This window comes from Opisthorchis viverrini (assembly GCF_000715545.1).
Source record: "Opisthorchis viverrini unplaced genomic scaffold opera_v5_45, whole genome shotgun sequence".
Lineage (NCBI taxonomy): Eukaryota > Metazoa > Platyhelminthes > Trematoda > Opisthorchiida > Opisthorchiidae > Opisthorchis > Opisthorchis viverrini.
Window position 1 is genome coordinate 2,082,324 of NW_008751701.1, and position 18,573 is coordinate 2,100,896.

The 18,573-nt window shown below is 44.8% G+C and overlaps 1 protein-coding gene across 1 annotated transcript in view; it reads right to left on the bottom strand.

Annotated features, from left to right (window-relative positions):
- Window positions 1-18,573, bottom strand: part of T265_03274 (hypothetical protein) — a gene marked incomplete at both ends in the record, with an annotated part of 56,871 nt that overhangs the window by 23,391 nt on the left and 14,907 nt on the right. The window contains 6 exons of the mRNA XM_009167707.1: window positions 68-230; window positions 310-426; window positions 5,097-5,253; window positions 10,300-10,417; window positions 12,967-13,104; window positions 16,409-16,582. Coding sequence (XP_009165971.1) covers window positions 68-230; window positions 310-426; window positions 5,097-5,253; window positions 10,300-10,417; window positions 12,967-13,104; window positions 16,409-16,582 — 867 coding nt within the window. The remainder of the gene's footprint in view (window positions 1-67; window positions 231-309; window positions 427-5,096; window positions 5,254-10,299; window positions 10,418-12,966; window positions 13,105-16,408; window positions 16,583-18,573) is intronic.

The window sequence follows — 18,573 nt, forward strand, 5'->3', positions numbered from 1 at the left end:
TCCAAAATGTTCTACTCGTTTTAGGTGGAATAAGAAAACGAACGATCCGGGAAACAAAAACAATTACCTCAATACGCCCAAAATCTGGCTGAAACGATTTACTAGGATCTTCTGTCGTCACTCGGCATTGTATTGCGTAACCGAACGGTTTGATTTCTTCCTGAATAAGCCCCAGATCACGCAGGGAGTGCCCCTCAGCGACTCGAATTTGTGATTGAACAAGGTCGACTCTGAAGAAGAACAGTGTCTTTTATAACAGTTGCTGCCACGTACTTTTGTCATGAATCAACCCGAATCCTACTGACTTACCCTGTCACTTCCTCGGTTACCGTGTGCTCAACCTGTAAACGGGCGTTGACTTCAATGAAGTAGTACTTTCCGGATTTCTGATCCACCAGGAATTCCACGGTACCGGCGTTTTCATACCTGGACGAATTTGAATATGAGGAGAGTAGGATTTACGATAAAATACAAGTTGGCATTCGGGATAGGATTGTTCTTTTCGAAGAGCGCACACGTTTTAACTCAGCCTTCTTTAAGTTGGAATTGAGCCAGTGACGCGGTTAGACAATTTTCATGTTTCTCTAAAATAGACGGAAGTAGACGTGTTTTGATTCTTAATGTACTTGGACTTTCCTTAAAAGGTCGGAGCAAGGTAGAGGGATTTTTAAGGATTCAAGGATGAATGGAGAGTCCAGGTGTGAAGATACTTTTTGGCCCCATTAACTCAAGTGGTAGATTTTCGTTTCCTTAGTTTCATTTGTTATTGATAGACGCTAAATGTATACGAGGACCAAACTCGCTTTCAGAATGAGGCCTACTTGAGAGATACTGCTGGTCGGTGCGCTCAAAATATCGTCATATATCTGGTCCATACTTCAAGCGGGGGGTTAAATTCCTCGGTGTCGTAGCGAATCACAAAGTCACGAGAGTTGTAGACTTGGCGAACGCATAGCTAACAAACCCCTCATGTGGCCACCTAATCTCGTGAAGCTTTAAATCGGGTCACGGTTACCCTTTCAGCTTGTCCTGCAGCGTCGGTTGAACTTACCGTACTTTGTCAGTTTGTCCGCATACGTTTAATGTCAACTCTGTTAATCCTAAAGTCCAGACCGTTCCCGTTAACACTAAAACACTGTTCAAGAACCGTCCTGAGCACCGAGGCTCGGTGAGTCGAAGACAGTTCACTAACAACCAGATTTTGGCTGGTATTGTTACATTCCCACTTGCTTGCAAGAGGTGATTTGTAGTGCAGCGAGAGTGAACATCCAACATAGGCGCTGAACTAGACGGTTCTCAATTTTTCGATAACAATCCTCAGTTCCACTCAGAAGAACCGGAAGCAAAATATCACTTGATCTGTTTATTAGATGTTGTTGGATGGCTGTGGAAGGTGTAGATCGACGTTCGAGGTGCTACCGTGGAGCCACTACCGTCTGGCTGGATCTGGTCCCCGGATGCTCCCTGCGTGAAATATGGTGACTTGCGCCTGGCCATGTCGAATAAACTATTGCTGGTATGCAACCAAACCAAATTAAGGGACGCTAAATGTTTATTTTTACATAACAACACAGGTGGGAATGAACCTGGCGGTGATGCATTTTTCGACAAGAGAAAAACGGTACTAGTGTGGAGTTTGAACATACGCTGAGGGAGATCAACTCCTCTTGGGAAGTTATGTGCCATTTTGTTGACTTCTTAACGCAGTGAATTTCAGGGCATGCTGTTAGAAGGATTTGGGGAATAACGTCTTCAGGTGGGGAAAGCTTGTTCTTGAATCAAGGTGCCTCCGAAGCAATCATTCACGAATGTCGTTGTCAAACGGGAATTTCACACTACCAACCTGTGTTTGTGGATCATTTTTGGACAAATTCAAATGATATATGGAATTGAGGTGTGCCAAAGTCATCATCCCTCCTTCCTTCAGCCGGATTGATTAACAATGGCAGGTTTTTAGGTGCCCCTGAGTTTTGGCATCTCATCTCATTACCTCTAGTCTGCTGTGAGACAAAAAATGAAGTGTCCACAGTTTATGTGAGTAAAGGAGCAATTTGGCCAATTCATGGCTTGTTAGGGATCGAGTTAATGTTGCCAAGCCTGACTTACGTTATTCGCCAACTCAAGCTCTGTTATATCAGTCGCTGTGTGGCGTTTTATACAACGAGGCACGAGGACCCTTCCCTAACCGTTCCTCCTAAATTCGGCAGAGTTATTGTTTACTTTGATCGAGGCGAATCCTTCTTGTAAAATTGCACAAATGCAGCCAGCCATGTCAGTTTGCTACTTATGAGTAGTTTTGTGTTATCATGGTTTCTCCGTTTCGGGGCGGAGAAGTTCTGGGAATGAATGGCTTTCTCAGAGGTGCCAGCAGATGGTAAACCACTTTCTTCGAGGGGACTAGGTGAGGTTGACCGCTTTTAGGCGTCTCGGGAGTTTCACGACAATGAAGCGAGTGCACATCAGTTCTTACTCTGCAGGCCGCACTTCGGCCTCCATATTTCTCGATTTTCTACTATTGAAAGTTCCGGTCACGTGACTTCACATCTCCATGCTACACTTGTTTTCTTGCGTGACTGCTATTGACGTCTGCGGGAAAATTGGGAAGTTCATTTCTTAGAAGCTGGCTCATTTGTACGTGTGCGAGAATAGTTGATAAATACAACATTCATTACGGTCAAACTGTAAACTTCCAGTGGATGCGTATATGAAATGTACTCACAATATGTGAACACAAGTGAATGCTCTGTAATCAAGTACAGGGGCGCTACGGCTTGTTCTAAGAAACCGCCATTTTCTCAAAGGAACATCTTCATCAGAAGGAAGTCTCCCAAGTGGAAAGAACTGATTACCTGAATAACTTATGAATGCATGATGCGATTGATGCCACTGGTAACAATCTTTGTCAATGTCCACCGCAGTTCAGGTAAGCTTACATCAGTTGTGTTCTTCTGAAAACCAAAAACCAAGAGAAAAATACGGCTACACCTTCCGTTTTCGTCCATTTCGATGTTGCTTAGTTCTCTTCCGTTGATACATCAACTCCACGCTTGGACCTCCTGCCTTTTTTCTTGAAATCAAACTAAGCTTCTCAAATCAAACACCGGGTTCTCTATGTCATCGCAGAAGATGGACTTTGCCAAAATCTGAAAATAAAACGGACAAACTTCTCAAAGCCAAACTGGCGGATAACGTGATGAGTTGGTTTGCGAAAGCCAGCCTGTTCATCAACGTAGATCCACAAATGAACCGTACGATCAGAAGTAACTAACCACAACGTCACAGAATCTTTAAGAGACAAGTGTTTCTTCGGGGAGTCCCCGTAACAATCAGAAACAGCCAGAACTGCCGCCTCTCGGAAATCTTATTTTTCGTGGAAGTACAGACAAGTAATCAATAGCTGACGCTTTGTTAGAGCGTGAATTGTGAATTGCATTCAGTTTGAGGAGAGGACAGACAGTCGATTGGCGGAGAAGATCCACCTACCGTGAACAGCGTCACACATCGAACTCCACGACGGAAATCGAGATGATTACTGAGATAAGGGCGACTCTGACTTGAAGAGTTTTAGTTTGGTCAGTCTGGGCTGATGGACCACATAAACCAGTGAACGCCTACAGTCAGCCGAGCTGTTAATCTTGTTAGTTCGCCCCTTTGTCCAACTTATGTCGTACCCATCTTCATTGAGAGCCGTGGCAACAACTAGAAGAGGGTGGATTGCTTAAGCTTGATGTCAAGCTGCCTAAGGCTCCAGAATGGTAAAGGATCCATCTAAATGGACCAGCATGCCAGAAAATGCTGATTGGCTAACTGGTTGAAGTGACCTTGAATGAACTGACCACTAGGTGGTAGTAATCGATGTAAGGAACCTCTTATAACTGCTACCCCTTCCCTCCACTAGGGGAGTGAAATCGAGCTTGCGTAATGACTGTTAATTTTTCCACTAGTTTGAAGGCTATAAATGCTGTTGCGAAATGTAAAACCGCGAAATTTCCAGCAGCACCCATTTAACATCAAACGTTCACGCGAAACACTTCGGTAGGCAAACCCAGGGTACCCAACCTTTTTCCACTAGTTTGAAGGCTATAAATGCCTCTACGAAATGTAAAACCGCGAAATTTCCATCAACATCCATTTAATATCAAACTTCCACGCAAAACACTTTGGCAGGCAAACCCAGGGTACCCAATGCAACATCAATAGTACACGGTATATCGAAAGACGAAGAGGATGAGTGCAAATTTGCCTCCAGCAGCCGAAAGATTTCTTCTACGGCCGCCCATGTCACAGTACTTTTCAGGTTGAACATGGTTTTTTGAAGGTTAGAAATGCTTCCGTCAAAATTCGAAGGGTTCTACCGTAACGGGTACTTCAGTGTCTCATTTATAGGTGTAAAGAACCGTATTCATAGATCTAGTGCACCGTCAAATGTGTAAAGTAAAAATGGTCAAGCAAGCTACACTCGAAGACTGTCCTACTTCCACAGTGAAAGTTGCTTTCGTCAAAGTGGGTGAGACGCACATCAAACCTGGTTAGGCTTTTGATTCACATCATGAGTTCGCTCGTAAGGATGGCTTTAACAGCGGTGGTGCTGAAGTGGAACTACATGCAGGAATGGACACGCATCTCAGATGAAGACATGACCTTAGCCTGTCATTCATTGCCCGGCGTCACATTCAATCAGGCCGCGGGGGTCGTTGAATGGATTCAAACGAACCAGCTGACAACATCTGGCTGCCGAAGCATAGCATACACACATAACAAAAAGGACATGAGTTTGGATAGGTATTTTTTTTAAAAAAAACCTTACTGTCAGCTGAGTTAGCTACTGAATAGAGCAAAATCAGACTTTAGCTTTCTCTGAACTACTTTGTTCGCTACATCTATTGAGCGTTTTGACAAGAGGCAGGCAGCGATTGGTTGGGCTGGATGTGTGACGTATTTGTCATGTGACTCTAAAGTCTGCCCTTCACGCAAATACAAGCATGCATATCACACGTGACCTCGTTATTTCCTTGACTGGATGTACAAATCAATAGATCCATTATCACCTTTTTTCTATCCTTAGCCATTCACCGTTCATGTGATCGTGAACGTACCCAACAAACTTGGCCAATCGTACAGCATCCTGCAAAATGGAATTGCGAATTGCTGAGTCCAGGTACGGAGCCGGAGCGATTTCGATGACTTTCTGATGTCGACGTTGGACGGAGCAGTCTCGTTCGAAAAGATGAACAACGTCACCGTATTTGTCACCTATGAAGAGCAAACACAAGCACACGTAACAAAAAATGTTTTAAACGTTTCTCAAAGGCTGACAAAGGAATGATCGATGCGAAGCACATACATTGGTGAGATTTTGGAAACAAAGATCGTGAGACTGATCGATTGTGGTGTTCGCCAAGACCCATTCGTTTACGGAGTATTTCAAGCATTCTGACAAATATACTCATTTGCATATCAATTTGGCTTTGACCGGAGACTCAGCTGAACCTCTCGCTTATGATGCAGTTGCTTAAGATCTATTTGGTTAAGAACTTCACAAACGAGATATTCAGCTGTACTCGAGGTAAGTCTCCCGTCAAAACCAAATGGGTATGCATAGCAGTGTATTTCGGTGCGATTTGGGTTCAAGTAGACAGAAACTCAGGAACTGTGTCTACCTCAAGGATCCGAAACTGAAGGTCGATACCGGTCGTGGATTGTCCTAGGGTTTTCAGCAACCTTATGGATATTCGTAATGCGCTACTCATCAGGTTGCTGAAAATTCGTCGACAGCCCACGACCGGTTTCACCCTTCTTGGAGCTCATCCGATAGGCACAGTCCCCGAGTTTCCGTCGACCTCATGTTTTACCTAAAACCAAATAGCACGAGTAGTGTATGAGTAGTGCATTACGAATATACATGTATCGCGATATCTCGAATATCGTAGCGACTGAATCATGAGGTGGCCTGTGTGCAGCACATTCTGTTGCCTGGAAAAATCACAAACGAGGGATTCAGCTGGGTTCCAGGTGAGTCTGTCACAAAACCAAATCGGTGTGCAAATGAGTGTACGTCGCTAACTTTATGAATAGCTTATTAAGTCGATTTGGATCGCTATTTTGGATTCAGGCTAATCAGATACACAGCAGGTTTGAAAAGGTCGGCTCGAAGGAATGGACACAGAGTGTTGACTGTTTAACCGTTTTCCACACTTTCGAGGGGATCTCCAGCTTACTCAAGTGATTTCGACGTGGTGGCGACTGATTTTTCAATAGAAAAGTAATCATCCGAAGTTGAAAAGCTGACTGGCGTTTTACTATCTGCTTGAGTGGAGTCGCTGGCAGCGCTTGGGAATATCTGACTGGCAGAGGACACCGTCTGGACAATGGCCACATAATCGTCGGAATTGTTGGACAAAGAACACATTCAGCATTTTCGGAAAAGTTGGGGAAACAATCGATGGCTTTATTGTTGGCGGCGTGTCGCTTCTGACCTAGAAAGCTTCCTTAAACCGAGTGACTAGGTTACGAGGTTGGTCAATATTTAAGACGGAAGGAGAACCAATAAGCTGAGTCAGGCTAAATCGGCGTTAGATGACGATAAAAGGACATCGTTTTCCACGGTTGTTCAGCAGGTTTTAAGACCGATGTGGAACATTCATAAAGTTGGGTAAAGTTCCTCCGGTACGCCTTACGCAAAGGTTCCTCTTGAATGCCATGTATACTTTTTGTCCGTCCGTGTGGAAGAGAGGTTCTGTGAAATTCGATCGGGTTGAGATTTCTGCCCACTGCGTTCATTGAGACCCACACGTCGTTACATCTCGACTCGGCTTATCCAAGACCGGTCTTCGTAAACTTGCCAGCTCCACACCACCTCGGCCATCGGCCATCGAAGACTTCAACTCTCTCCAGGTATAATCTGTATCCTGTGTCTAACGTATGCCCAGCCACTGCCGAGTCTTTGAACGCCGCGTGGTATTCATCCTCATTCTTTGGTGATTTGTTTATCCCCCTCTTATAATAGTCACTTCTGATGTGCAATACTCTGGCTGTGCAATCGCTGCACTTACTTTTATACACACAGTTCCCAGTCCTTCCAATCCTTCAATTGCACCGAAACCGAGTGTAACGTTTTCCCCTTCTTGAACGCTGCTCGAATGTTGGCTAATTGAATTCAACAGTCTTCACATAACCTCCAACGTTCCTGCTTTGTGTGGAATGAATACTGTACAAATCCATTCCTTATTGGAGCCAGTAACCTACTCATCACATTCACGAGCTCAAACGCGATAAGTCTCTTATGGGAAGTGGTGCAGTAACGATAAATCACCTGCTTTGCATGTCAGCTATCTGGAGTTCAAAACTGGCTGAGTTCCAGCTTCAAGTTCTAACTTTTTCGCTTTGGTGTGTAGACCCAGTAGAACAGTTGCTGCAAAACAGGAGAGGATAGTTCCCAATCAATGTGGTGTGTAAACACAAGCCCAGTTTTGATCGATCTGTTCAACCAGGCTGGTCGACTGACCGCGCCAAGCTGCTACACCCATCTGCCAGAAGAAACCGCACACAACATAAATTACGGCATTCCCCGGTCCCAGCTATTTTCCGTGTTACCAGCAACTGGGGCAATCGCTCAGTTCATAACTTGCGATAGGACACTTTAGGATGACTGTGAACTCGGTGCACTTGAGAAGTTCTCCCAACATGTCAAACATCTTTCACATTATAGTAAGCAAACTTCAAACTCACATTACTTAACCCAACATTACCTTTGTTGTAGTTCATTTTTTCGATTGGAAAGGAACATCCTGAGTTAAGCCTAACGTGCATTCTTTTGGACCGAATGTAGCCTAAGACCGTCTCAGTTGTTTTCATAAGGGAAACTACTCACAAGGTTGCTGAAAAGTCTTCGACAGCCCACGACCGGTTTAGCCCTTCCAATTTGGGCTCATCAGGTAGGCGCAGTCCCCGAGTTTCCGTCAACCTTATGTTCTACTTGAACCCAAATTGGACTGTTTTCGAGAAATACACTCATTTGCAAATCAATTTAATTTGAGCCCCAAGAAGGGCGAAGAGTTTTCAGCAACCTTGTGAAAATATACTGCGATATATAGAATATCGTGCCAACTGAATCATGAGGCGGCCTGTGTGCAGCACATTCAGTTGCAGAATATCATAAACGGGAGATTCAGTTCAGTCTCTCGTGAAAACCAAACTGATTTGCAAATGAGTGTATTTCTCGTCTCAGTTGTTCATTGCAGCCACCGTTATTCGTTCATCAGAAGATACATCAACCCGATAACTTGCAATATTCCAATGTCAAGTTATTGGATCACTGGTGCGGTTGTTGTATATCGTTCGGTGTGTTACTATCAGCCACTACCATATTGTTACCGCTTTTCCATCAGTTACAGCGCTAAATTAGTACCCCCACTAACTGAACTCACAGCAATTCCAACTGAAACATCCATACCGAAGTTCTTCCAATGTTTCATTCACATGGGCGCCATTTTTTCTATCATGGGTGGTGAGATTTGTACAAAATTACGGGGATTTATTCGCGTCCATCGATCCACGAATTGTAGTAAATTTTCCAGAGTTTGATGCAGCCCTGTCAGTCGGGCAAATCCACCATATGGTGACCATTCCCTCTCTTGAAGAATTATGTCGTTAAAAGCATGTATTCTCCCCGAGGGTTTGTGAAAATAACTGAGCAGTTACATTTCTTGTGTTCAACAAATCCTACTTGGATCGTTGCTGGAACAGCCAAGGTGTCAGCGAGATTCTTCAGCCAAAAGTGATTGGGCATCCACCCAATTAGTTCAGAGCTAATCACCTTGAAGTAACATCATCCACGTGTCATTTTTCAGGGTTCGACGGTTGTTTTCAGTCGAATAAACATTCCAAACACTTGGTACTGTCGACTTTCATCTCTTGGTGGCTTTGTGGGAGCACGCGTTCCTGCTCCAAGGCGGGTGTTTTTGTCAGTATTTCATCCAGGATATAAACACTCAGAGGCGAGTTCACAAGATAGTGAGCTTTCTAGTGACTTCTAGTAACCCCAAGTAACCCACTGGTCAGCTTAGGATGAAAGTGACCGTTACACATCCCAGGGGGAGAGGTACAGCCCAAATATTGATCAAATCGATTTGGAATTGTCTGAATTATACAACCAGCCTTGACTCGGTACAGAGTCATTCATGTTCGAAGAAATTGCCCTAACAGTAGCTTGAGGGTTTGAGAATCACTAGTGTATATGTTGTCCTGTAAGTGGAGCCAACTTATGCTAGGAAACCAAGGAGCACTGCATAGCTGTTTCGTGCTTTTTGGGAAGCATGAGCAATGTTCACCTCACAAAGCCTGAGGGGAGGTTGATCCCGTGACCTCCCGGCTAATAGTCTGAACATCAAACCGTTCGGTCACGGATGGATGATCAGCAGTGTACTGGAACCGCATTCAGTAAATTTTCTTGAACTTGGATGGTCACGGCGGCTTAAAATTGTGGGTATATCGAACTGTGCTAGGCTACTGGGGGGATTGGCCTCTATCAAGGGAAGTTATGCTTGTTTGGAGACCTAGAGTGCTCTTGTAAAGAGGGTCTACTGTGAGGTTTCTCGTGGTTTTTAGAAATATAGCACATTCCATAAGTTACACCGTGTCCATGGTTTGACGGTGCTTAAGACTGCCTACATGAATAAAGACTACAGATTTTAACTTGTTGAAGGCTATGCTTCCCAACTCGTTGTTCATATAACTTAGTCCTGCATATTAACCATCAAGCTTGAGATAGCTCAGTGGCTAAGATGCGAGCCCACTGTCCGGAAGGTCCGCGGTTCGGACCCAATCTCTGCATCTCGAATGCTCCTGGTATGTTGGCCCCCGTGCTTCTTCCGGGTGACATAGCAGCTAGTCACCGAAGGGGTGCTATACTGGACAATTTTTCTGTCAGGTGCTTGTCACCGACGTCTAAGATGATTTGGTCTACCTGGGCGTGTCTCTCCGATGAACCTTTGGTGTGAATAACAAAACTTTACCAAACAGTGAATGCGCTGATGGTTCGATAGACTTTTCTGAGGCGGTACCCGTAGTTTTTTCGAAATAATTTGATTACAACACAGGTGAATTCGCACCTGATTGTCGAAATGACATGATTTTGCTTAAAAAAGAATTGATCAACCGTGTGAATAATTGTGACATAAACACACGCGTAACATACGAATTCAACGTGAATACCAAATAGATTGAATCGAATTATCACCGGTTCAAAAAAGCCTGACTCAGGGGCCTACGTCAGAACCGCTTTCCGGAAAAAAGACCTACCCAGAATCTGGACTTCAATATGCCTCGGGTGTTCAATAAATCTTTCTATAAACATGGCACCGTCACCAAACGACGCTTTTGCTTCAGACGAGGCAATCTCGAAGTTCTCCGCAACGGCCTGAAACCGAAAGGAACGAAGCAATCAAACGGAAGAACAAAAAAGGAGAAGAAAAAAGACAAACAAGACGAATCCATTGGACTGAAGGGGGCAAAGCTTATTCGCTTTAAGTTGAGGATATGTAACTTGAAGTCAGACCTTCGAATCAACCGTCTTTTTCACGTCCTCCTAACCCGAAATGTGTATCGATTTTAGTCAACAGTTGACCGATCCACTGAGGAAATGAAGACGAGGATTTGTAAGAACACCGATTGAGTAAAACGGCATGCAGACAGTGGAAATGTTTAAAGAGCAATGCGACAAACATCAAAGTATCCAATGGGAAGGTATCTTCGAGCTGATTTTTGGCTACATCCTCTGTCATGAAATGAACTTTGAGATAAACACTTGCACACTAGTTCTTCGCCATTATCTCCTAGCCTCTTCCAAGCCCATTCTCCTCTGGTGACCACTGAAATCATAGCAAAATTGGTAGATTAGTGTAGTTCTAAGACTGACAGTTCAGTCAAGACTGCAATGTGGTCATTTGGGCACGTTTTTTCGGGGGTTAGGAATACTTAACGAAATTCATTACCTGATGATCTGAAGTTGAGAACCTTTGCAGTGTTCTTTAACCTTAATTCCTTTTTGAATCGCGACACCAAGGTCAAGGAAACCTACCTCACCGCTCAAATGTAGGCTCCCACCTCTCTAACAAATCAGATCTACCAATCAGGAGAGGATAAACGGAGTTAGCTCTCCCCAGGCTGACATCTGTCTAGTATGCATAGGTTCCATTTTGATAAAAAACAACTTGTTCTGATTGTTGAAAATGGCATGACTCAGCTTTAGACTCACTGTAAGCTGAGAAGATTCCTTATTTCCTTGTAGTTCAAAAGTGCGGCGTCTTTGGGTGTTCTCTGGATGTTTTGATGGCAGCGCTAAAAGGTGAGTTACCGTCCTAGATCAGATGCCGGTGCAACAGAACTCAAAACACCGTTAGCTTCTTGAGCAAATAATTGGCCTTGCTATGCGTACGCAAAGGCCAGAACGTAGGAGTGCTTATGGCTGCCACTGGATATCACTCGTTTAATGGAGGATGCGATAGTTGAACAGGACGCCTCTGCGGTCGGCAAGCGTCGCTTTGTTAAGGACTGGCAAACTTTCAGCCCAGTCGGATATATTAGGAGACACCAAGTGCGCAACCGAGCAGAGGTCTAAGTTGGTGACTCCCGTGACACGACAGTGAAGAAGTTCCATTCAAAAGTCGCTGGGAGATTCAATGAGAGTACGAAAAAGACACCTATCAGAGTGTTGAGGTCCACTGATAAGAACGGGCCACCGAAGCTCGGTCCGCAGCGCGGTATCAGGATGTAATCCAAATATTTTCTCACGGTGGCCCATGAAATATGAACGTGAAGTCGTGGCTTGAAATCGCTAGGATCGAAGTTATGGGGGAAACATGGGTAGGCAAACAATTGAACAGCAGGATGGCAGTGACAGAACGCCACACTGGCATCATTTTCGGAGGTTCTCTCTCGGTCCAAGAAACTACACTTGTTTACTGACATTCTATGAGTAGTTGACTGAGGAAGGACACCAACTGCCGACTCCAATAATAAGTTACTCGGGCGATTTACTCGAAATCAATGACCGCTATTCCTTGGCACGTTGAGCGCCTGGATGTCCGAACTCATATCGACTCCCCTGTCAGCCTTGCTCCTGAGTCAAGTTTTCAACACACCCATAAGTGAATCGAACCAGGTTCATGCGTATCTCCCAGACTTCAAGAGATTTTCGAACGAATCAGACTGATTAGAGGATATGCTGAAGGCCTTCCTCGCAGTAACAGGCGGTGACCGAGTGACAGCCTACTGGTTCACCTGCCGGGGGTAATTCAAAGGAGCGCGATCAGTTTGAAGTCCCCCAATGAACAAATGAAGGTTATCCCTAAGCCCCGTTTAACTGGTCTTTGAATGTGGACAACTATAATGTAAAACAAGGAATCTCAGGTACTTTGCTAGTCCAGTTAATATTGAGCTAGAAAGAAGTGTTGATCAGGACAGTTTCCCGTTTACTCGGACTGAGAAACGGCACGAACGATGGGAATGTGCAGAGCAATCTCTAAAGATGTCAGATGGCTTCAACATCTTGCAAACTCTGTCATAACTAGCAGTGGTAACCACACCTTGGGTGTCCTGTAATGATGTAGACATGCAGTGGGTTGGTACGAATAAGTACAAATGCACGATCACAGATGAGGAATCCCAAAGTTAGTCGGTAGAAACGGTGTCTTCTGTCATAAGCACGCAATGAGAGCATGTGGCTTGAATTCATGCAGCGAAGCACTATTTGGACACCTCGAAACACAGTGCATGCCCAATGGTTGCATGAAATCACAGCTCACTGGACTTTACTCATTTGCATATCTGTTCAGGTCCGTTTGTAAGCTAAAACAGCGTGAAATAGTGCCATGGTTTAGGGGAACGAACGGAGTGGGATGACAGAATTTTTGTCTATCTTTCACAACTGCACAACAACCGATGGCTTACCAGCTCTAAGTGACTCACCTTCCGGTCATGCACCACACGCATCCCACGTCCGCCACCACCATAAGCGGCTTTCAGAATTATTGGCAAACCATGTTCTTCAGTGAACCTCGTTGCTTCTTCCACAGAAGTAACTGGTCCGGGACTGCCAGGGATAATCTGGGAAGTGTAGACACAGTGATTTCACCAGGGGATGACTTACTGCCACCATAATTCTTTAAAAATACCCCGGGTTCCCTCTGGACATTTCGTCCTGTGAATGAAACCAGTTTAGACCAAAAGGACACAGAGCATTGTTTAGTTGGTTCAGTTCTCAGAAATGCGCATCCCACCGACCTCCCTCACAAACCAGGCTGCACCGTTTGTACACGAGCGGCAGCAGTGGCACTGCCAGCAGTTCTACGGAATACACAAAGCGCCAACAACTCTGACTGCGGACATGGCTACAAGTTTGTCGTATGAGTGTATTTCAGTAGTATGTAATGTGGATATCCGAGAAATGGGTACAATGTGAAAGGTGCACTATTCGACAGGAATTCCAAGCCATTGGTTGGTCAATGAAGAAGTTACTGTCGCCATACTTAACGGATCAGTAACCCGGTTTTGCAGATCATGAGTTTAGGTGGCAACAACAGTTTTACTGAGGATATAACCGAAGAGTCCCGGCTTTGCATGTGACTGTCATGTGGGTAGGCGAATAAATAACACCAAACTAGAAACCGGTGTTTACTGCTCTGTTTTCGAGGGAGAGTACCTGACCACGTCAGGTGATCATCACGTACTTAAGGTCGGCGTTTCCCCGTGGACAGAGATAACCCCGGAAAATTTGAGATGGGTTGAGCTGAGGTCGTTGCCATGGTACCCCTCATGCACTCCTGCTCGCGCGCTTCCACCGGAGGCCAAAAGAAACTCTCACTCTGTTCATCTCTCCGTTCTTTTTTTTACTACTATTTTCTCAGTGATCGCGTTGTAGGGTCACCTTAGGATATATTTCATTGTATGTGCTTGCGGAATGCGTAGAGTTCACGTCGGTTTTGAGCTGCGCACACGAGCGAACACGCACACCGGTTCAGGTGTGACAACTTTGACGTGTCCTGTTTGGACTGACAGAGGAGTCGTAACACGCGCTGAGTTGAGTGTCAAGCAAGACCATGAAAGTGCACACTCACTGTTGATTAGAGCGAAATTCAAGGTTAGTGCTTTCCCTCTCCAATGTAGCGTGGACTCAGCAGAGTGATTGGGTCAGGACTGTCCCCAGTAAGTTGATTTGAACCGGGCTATTTTTAAGGTATGAAAGGATCTGGAAACATTAGTGAATACTACTACATGGTACTACATGCGAGGACTGTGTATTAATTAATCCTCACAGAGAGATAGGTTACCATCAACCCAGGTGTTCGGAATTAGACCGGATGTTTTGACATGATTGACACAGTCCTTTTGAATCTCCGATTTTCAAACACCGACGGACATTCTCAGTGTAAATCAAACTCCAATCCAGGGCTTAGATAACCATTAGGTTCCTGGTTTGGATAAGTTAATGTCTAAGATAAATAACCTGACAATTTGGCCGTGGGCTGACTGGTTGAACAGAGCAGCATAAACGGAAACTTATACTGGTCACGTATAACAAGCGGAACTGGTTAATTTCACTGTTTTTTTTTTCAGGCACATCACGTTTAATGAGCTATGCCCGATGAAAAACGTCTTGTGTGGATGAATGGTTTGAGTGACAAACAAAACCGCAGACCTTTTCTAATAATTCTAGCCTGATCAAACAGCACACATCTTGGCGTACGTATCCAATCCAGCTGGTGGACAGAACCCATCAGCGCTTATCAATAGCGTGACCTTGACCTCACGCTCTTTCGCTCCACACATCTTGCGGGAAGTTTCAATCAATAAGATAAACAAAGGATATGTAAACCCTACGAATGTGTGACTCACTTGAGGTGTGTCCTATTTGTTTTGTTAATTTTGCCTAATCATATGCAGACTACTTGTGGTTGGTGATCGAAACCTAGGGCCCGAAAAAAACACCTACTAAAAATATCCTGTTCTAATGACTCAAGGATACTACGAACATCTGTGAAAAATCTATACAGAATTTGCCGGCTCTAGTGGCTTAATTTCATCTATATTGTTTCACTCAGGACATTAGTTATCGGTTCTATAATCCACGTAAGGAAAAACGTTGTGGCAATCATCTCGGACGGAATTTGTCGTAAGGAGTAACCTAAATCCAAAATGAGAATTTCCCAAAGATTGGGGGCAAATGATGCTTTTTTGAAAAGACATTTGCAGCAACCAGAACTATCCTTTGCTCACCAGATCCCTTTCCGTTGGGAGCCACCGATATCTTTAGTCAGTGTGTTGGAATTTCTAGAGAAACACGCTCAGTTGCAAACAAAATTGGTTTTGCGAGAGACTCACCTGGAACGCAGCTGAATCTCTCGCTTATGGTGTTTTTAAGCACCTACCTGATGAGCCCCAGGAAGGGTGAAACCGGTCGTGAGGTGTCGAGAGATTCAGCTGGGTTCCAGGTGAGCCTCTCGCAAAACCAAAGTTGTTTGCGAATGGACGCATTTCGTTAATTTCGTGCAATTCGGTTTCAAGTAGAACATAAGGTTGACGGAAACTCGAGGACTGCGCCTACCTTTTCGTGATTGTGAAACAAAACGATGTGTTGTAAAAGGTCACTCCTCCAAATCGGGTCATTTGTTCTCCATGACGGTCACCCACACAGGTGACAGCAGTCACGTGTCTGGTAGTGATGCTCTAAGAATCTATGTCCGCTGAATTCGGTGGCTCCCACTTGGTAAGCGCGTTCCGTCCACGTGCGCTGTATTGACACAAATCGTTCACGACTGAACCAGTTAAAAGGTTCCACCATTCGCGAACTGGGAAATCAGAACACACACAAAGTTTAATGACGGAGAAGACTTTTCGACAGTAACCCTCTAACGCGTTTATGACAAAGGTGATGGAGAACGACCGTCCCACCGTACCGTAACCCGATATTTGCACGTGAAGAATAACGTTATGTTTTACCTGTCAGAGCTGACCGAAAGCCTTTGCTGTTAAAGGTTTAGTAGAAGCGTATTGAATGCAGCCCAGTCCTGTTGATGAACTGATCAACGGGTTGCTAGAGGCATCATATTGCGTTATGAACAGTGGGTCCTGAGTAATCACGTGATCATACACGTTAGATGCTGACTAAGTACGGCGATCTAAATCGGGAAGAATCGAATGTAAAAAGATGAGAGAGTTTCGTGTGTATAACTCCTAATTTTCAGAACGTTACCTTGGTGACTCAGAGTGATCTTCCTTCTTCTTTCCTTCCTTCAAACAAAGTGTGAATCTGTCAGGTCTACCTGGAACTTTTACGATGCGGTTGAAAGAGGACTGATTACCGGATTTAAACAACACTGAACGATTACCTGACAGAAGCAAACATACTTACCGAAACCTTGGCGTCCAGAGCGGCTTGCCGCGCCTCTACCTTGTTCCCCAGTTTGTTGACAACAGCAGACGGCGGACCGACAAATATAATTCCCGCATCTTCGCATGCTTTTGCAAAGTCTGACCTCTCGCTAAGGAATCCATATCCTGGATGTATAGCATCCACGTCGTTTTCCTGGGGTCAAAGTAGGGCAGTTGTCAAGAACGATGACATCATGACACCAAGGTAACACCAATGTTGGAATAAGAACCCTTTTCACTCTACAGACAGTTTGTTTTATATCGAATAGTACAACTCTTTTGATAAATTTTCCATTGAACATTTCACTTTGTCACAGTGGTCTTGATTTACTGCATAAGAGCTCAGCAAATTATCCTGATGTCTGTGGAACCCAAATCTTGAGCAAAGTCAGCTGAGCTACTCCTGTCCGAAGAGATCGTGATCTAGGGGAAACTTTTGGGAACCTGTATAGCCTGTGGCGCGACATTGACATCAGATTTTCCTTCACGGGTCGAGTTTACGATGTTGTGGTGTGCTCCACATTGTTATTTAAAATGTAAACTCGAACAATGAGGATGTCTTTGGAGCGTTTCCTGAGTCTAGTGAGCTCATCGACCAAGCACTTCTGAAGTACAAATGGTTTTTAGAAGAAATAACTCACCCACTATGGATGAACTCCGTAGGTTGCGCTGGATTAGTTTTGTACTTCATTTGTTATTCGACCGGCTTTCTTGAAAAGCCGTTTTCGTACAAGCATGCAAAGGGTAGAAACGAGCTAGGAGAGGTCAGGCAATGACTTGGCAACGAAGTATGGTAGCCATTTCCGGCAACTTCTTCTGTGCTGGTCATTGCCGTCTTACTAGATGAGGTATCCTGGACGAGAGACATCAGTGGTTGGAGACATTGACAGACATGTCCCAGTCGTGCGCTTCATAGTGCATCTACAGCCAAGGTGTTGCTTTCAATACATGACTTCTATCAGGAAGGTCGGATTCCTGAAAGCAACCACTGAATGCCCGGAATCTATTGAGATCCTCAGCTCTGCTAGATGCTGACCAGACAGACAACGCTCCCTCAACATTGCGCGTTTGACAGCCTTGCATCAAACCCAGGCAGCGCGAGCCAGTGTTGATCAGGGTCAGACGACGCCCCCGCAGTATCAAGCACGTCACATCCTCATACGAAGCCAGACCGCGTGCGTCAGCATTGGACCAAGTTCAGATTGAGACCGTTGTATATTCGCATTCGCACGCACTCACGCTCTCGCACTCACTTCTTAGGAATACAGCTGTTGTGTTCCCTTCTGTAAGTCTTTTCTCTCGGCAACTAACCACTGAAGCGGGTCAGCAGCAGATACCACAGATAGGCGAATCAGCAGATATAACAACTTCCAATCCAGATCTCCCCTTTAGGAAGTTTATTAAAATCTCTATATTCACACGTGAGTTATATCGATGACGGCCACAGATGTGTACCATCTATTCATCTCAACCTCCTAAGATCATCGGCGAATGAAACCGTGACAGGTATCAACTACTGTTCAACAATTACGCGTTTTTTTAAAGCCGGTGATGACTCACTTTGCATTCATTGGTAGTCACTTTGTTGAATTCAGTACAACTAGGCCGTCTGCCGCTCAGTTCGATCGGCGAAGCTGTTTGGCAATAGGTGGAATTGCTGACAAGCAGTAGAAACTGACCACCACCCGATTTACTTTTGTCACGACATTATCTATGAGGGATAGACTCCCCAGTAGAAGCGAGTTGATGCAAATATGTTTGTCGCCCATTTGGTCTACAGATGACCTCGACAAGCCCCATGCCCAGTGTGACCGATGGGTGTGAGCCTAACTTCAAAGCCTATGTGATGGGTTTCTCTCAGAGACGCTTTTGGCTTGGTTGCGCCATTTCAGTATCAACAGTTGGAATGTAGCCTGACGCATGCGCTTCAAAGTGCTCTATCACGATGCTGAAGGTTAGAATGTAGAATTTCTGCTTGTTGACTGCTCCTGTCTAGACTGAGGCAACCTGGCAGTACCTCAGTCCTCGAGTTTGTCTTGAGTCATTTCCTAGCTAGTCACCGTAAGGGTACTTTGTCCGAGTGATTGCAGTTGGCATTGTGGTTAGCTGCTACACCCAGAAATCACGAAATGGCTTCTTCAACAC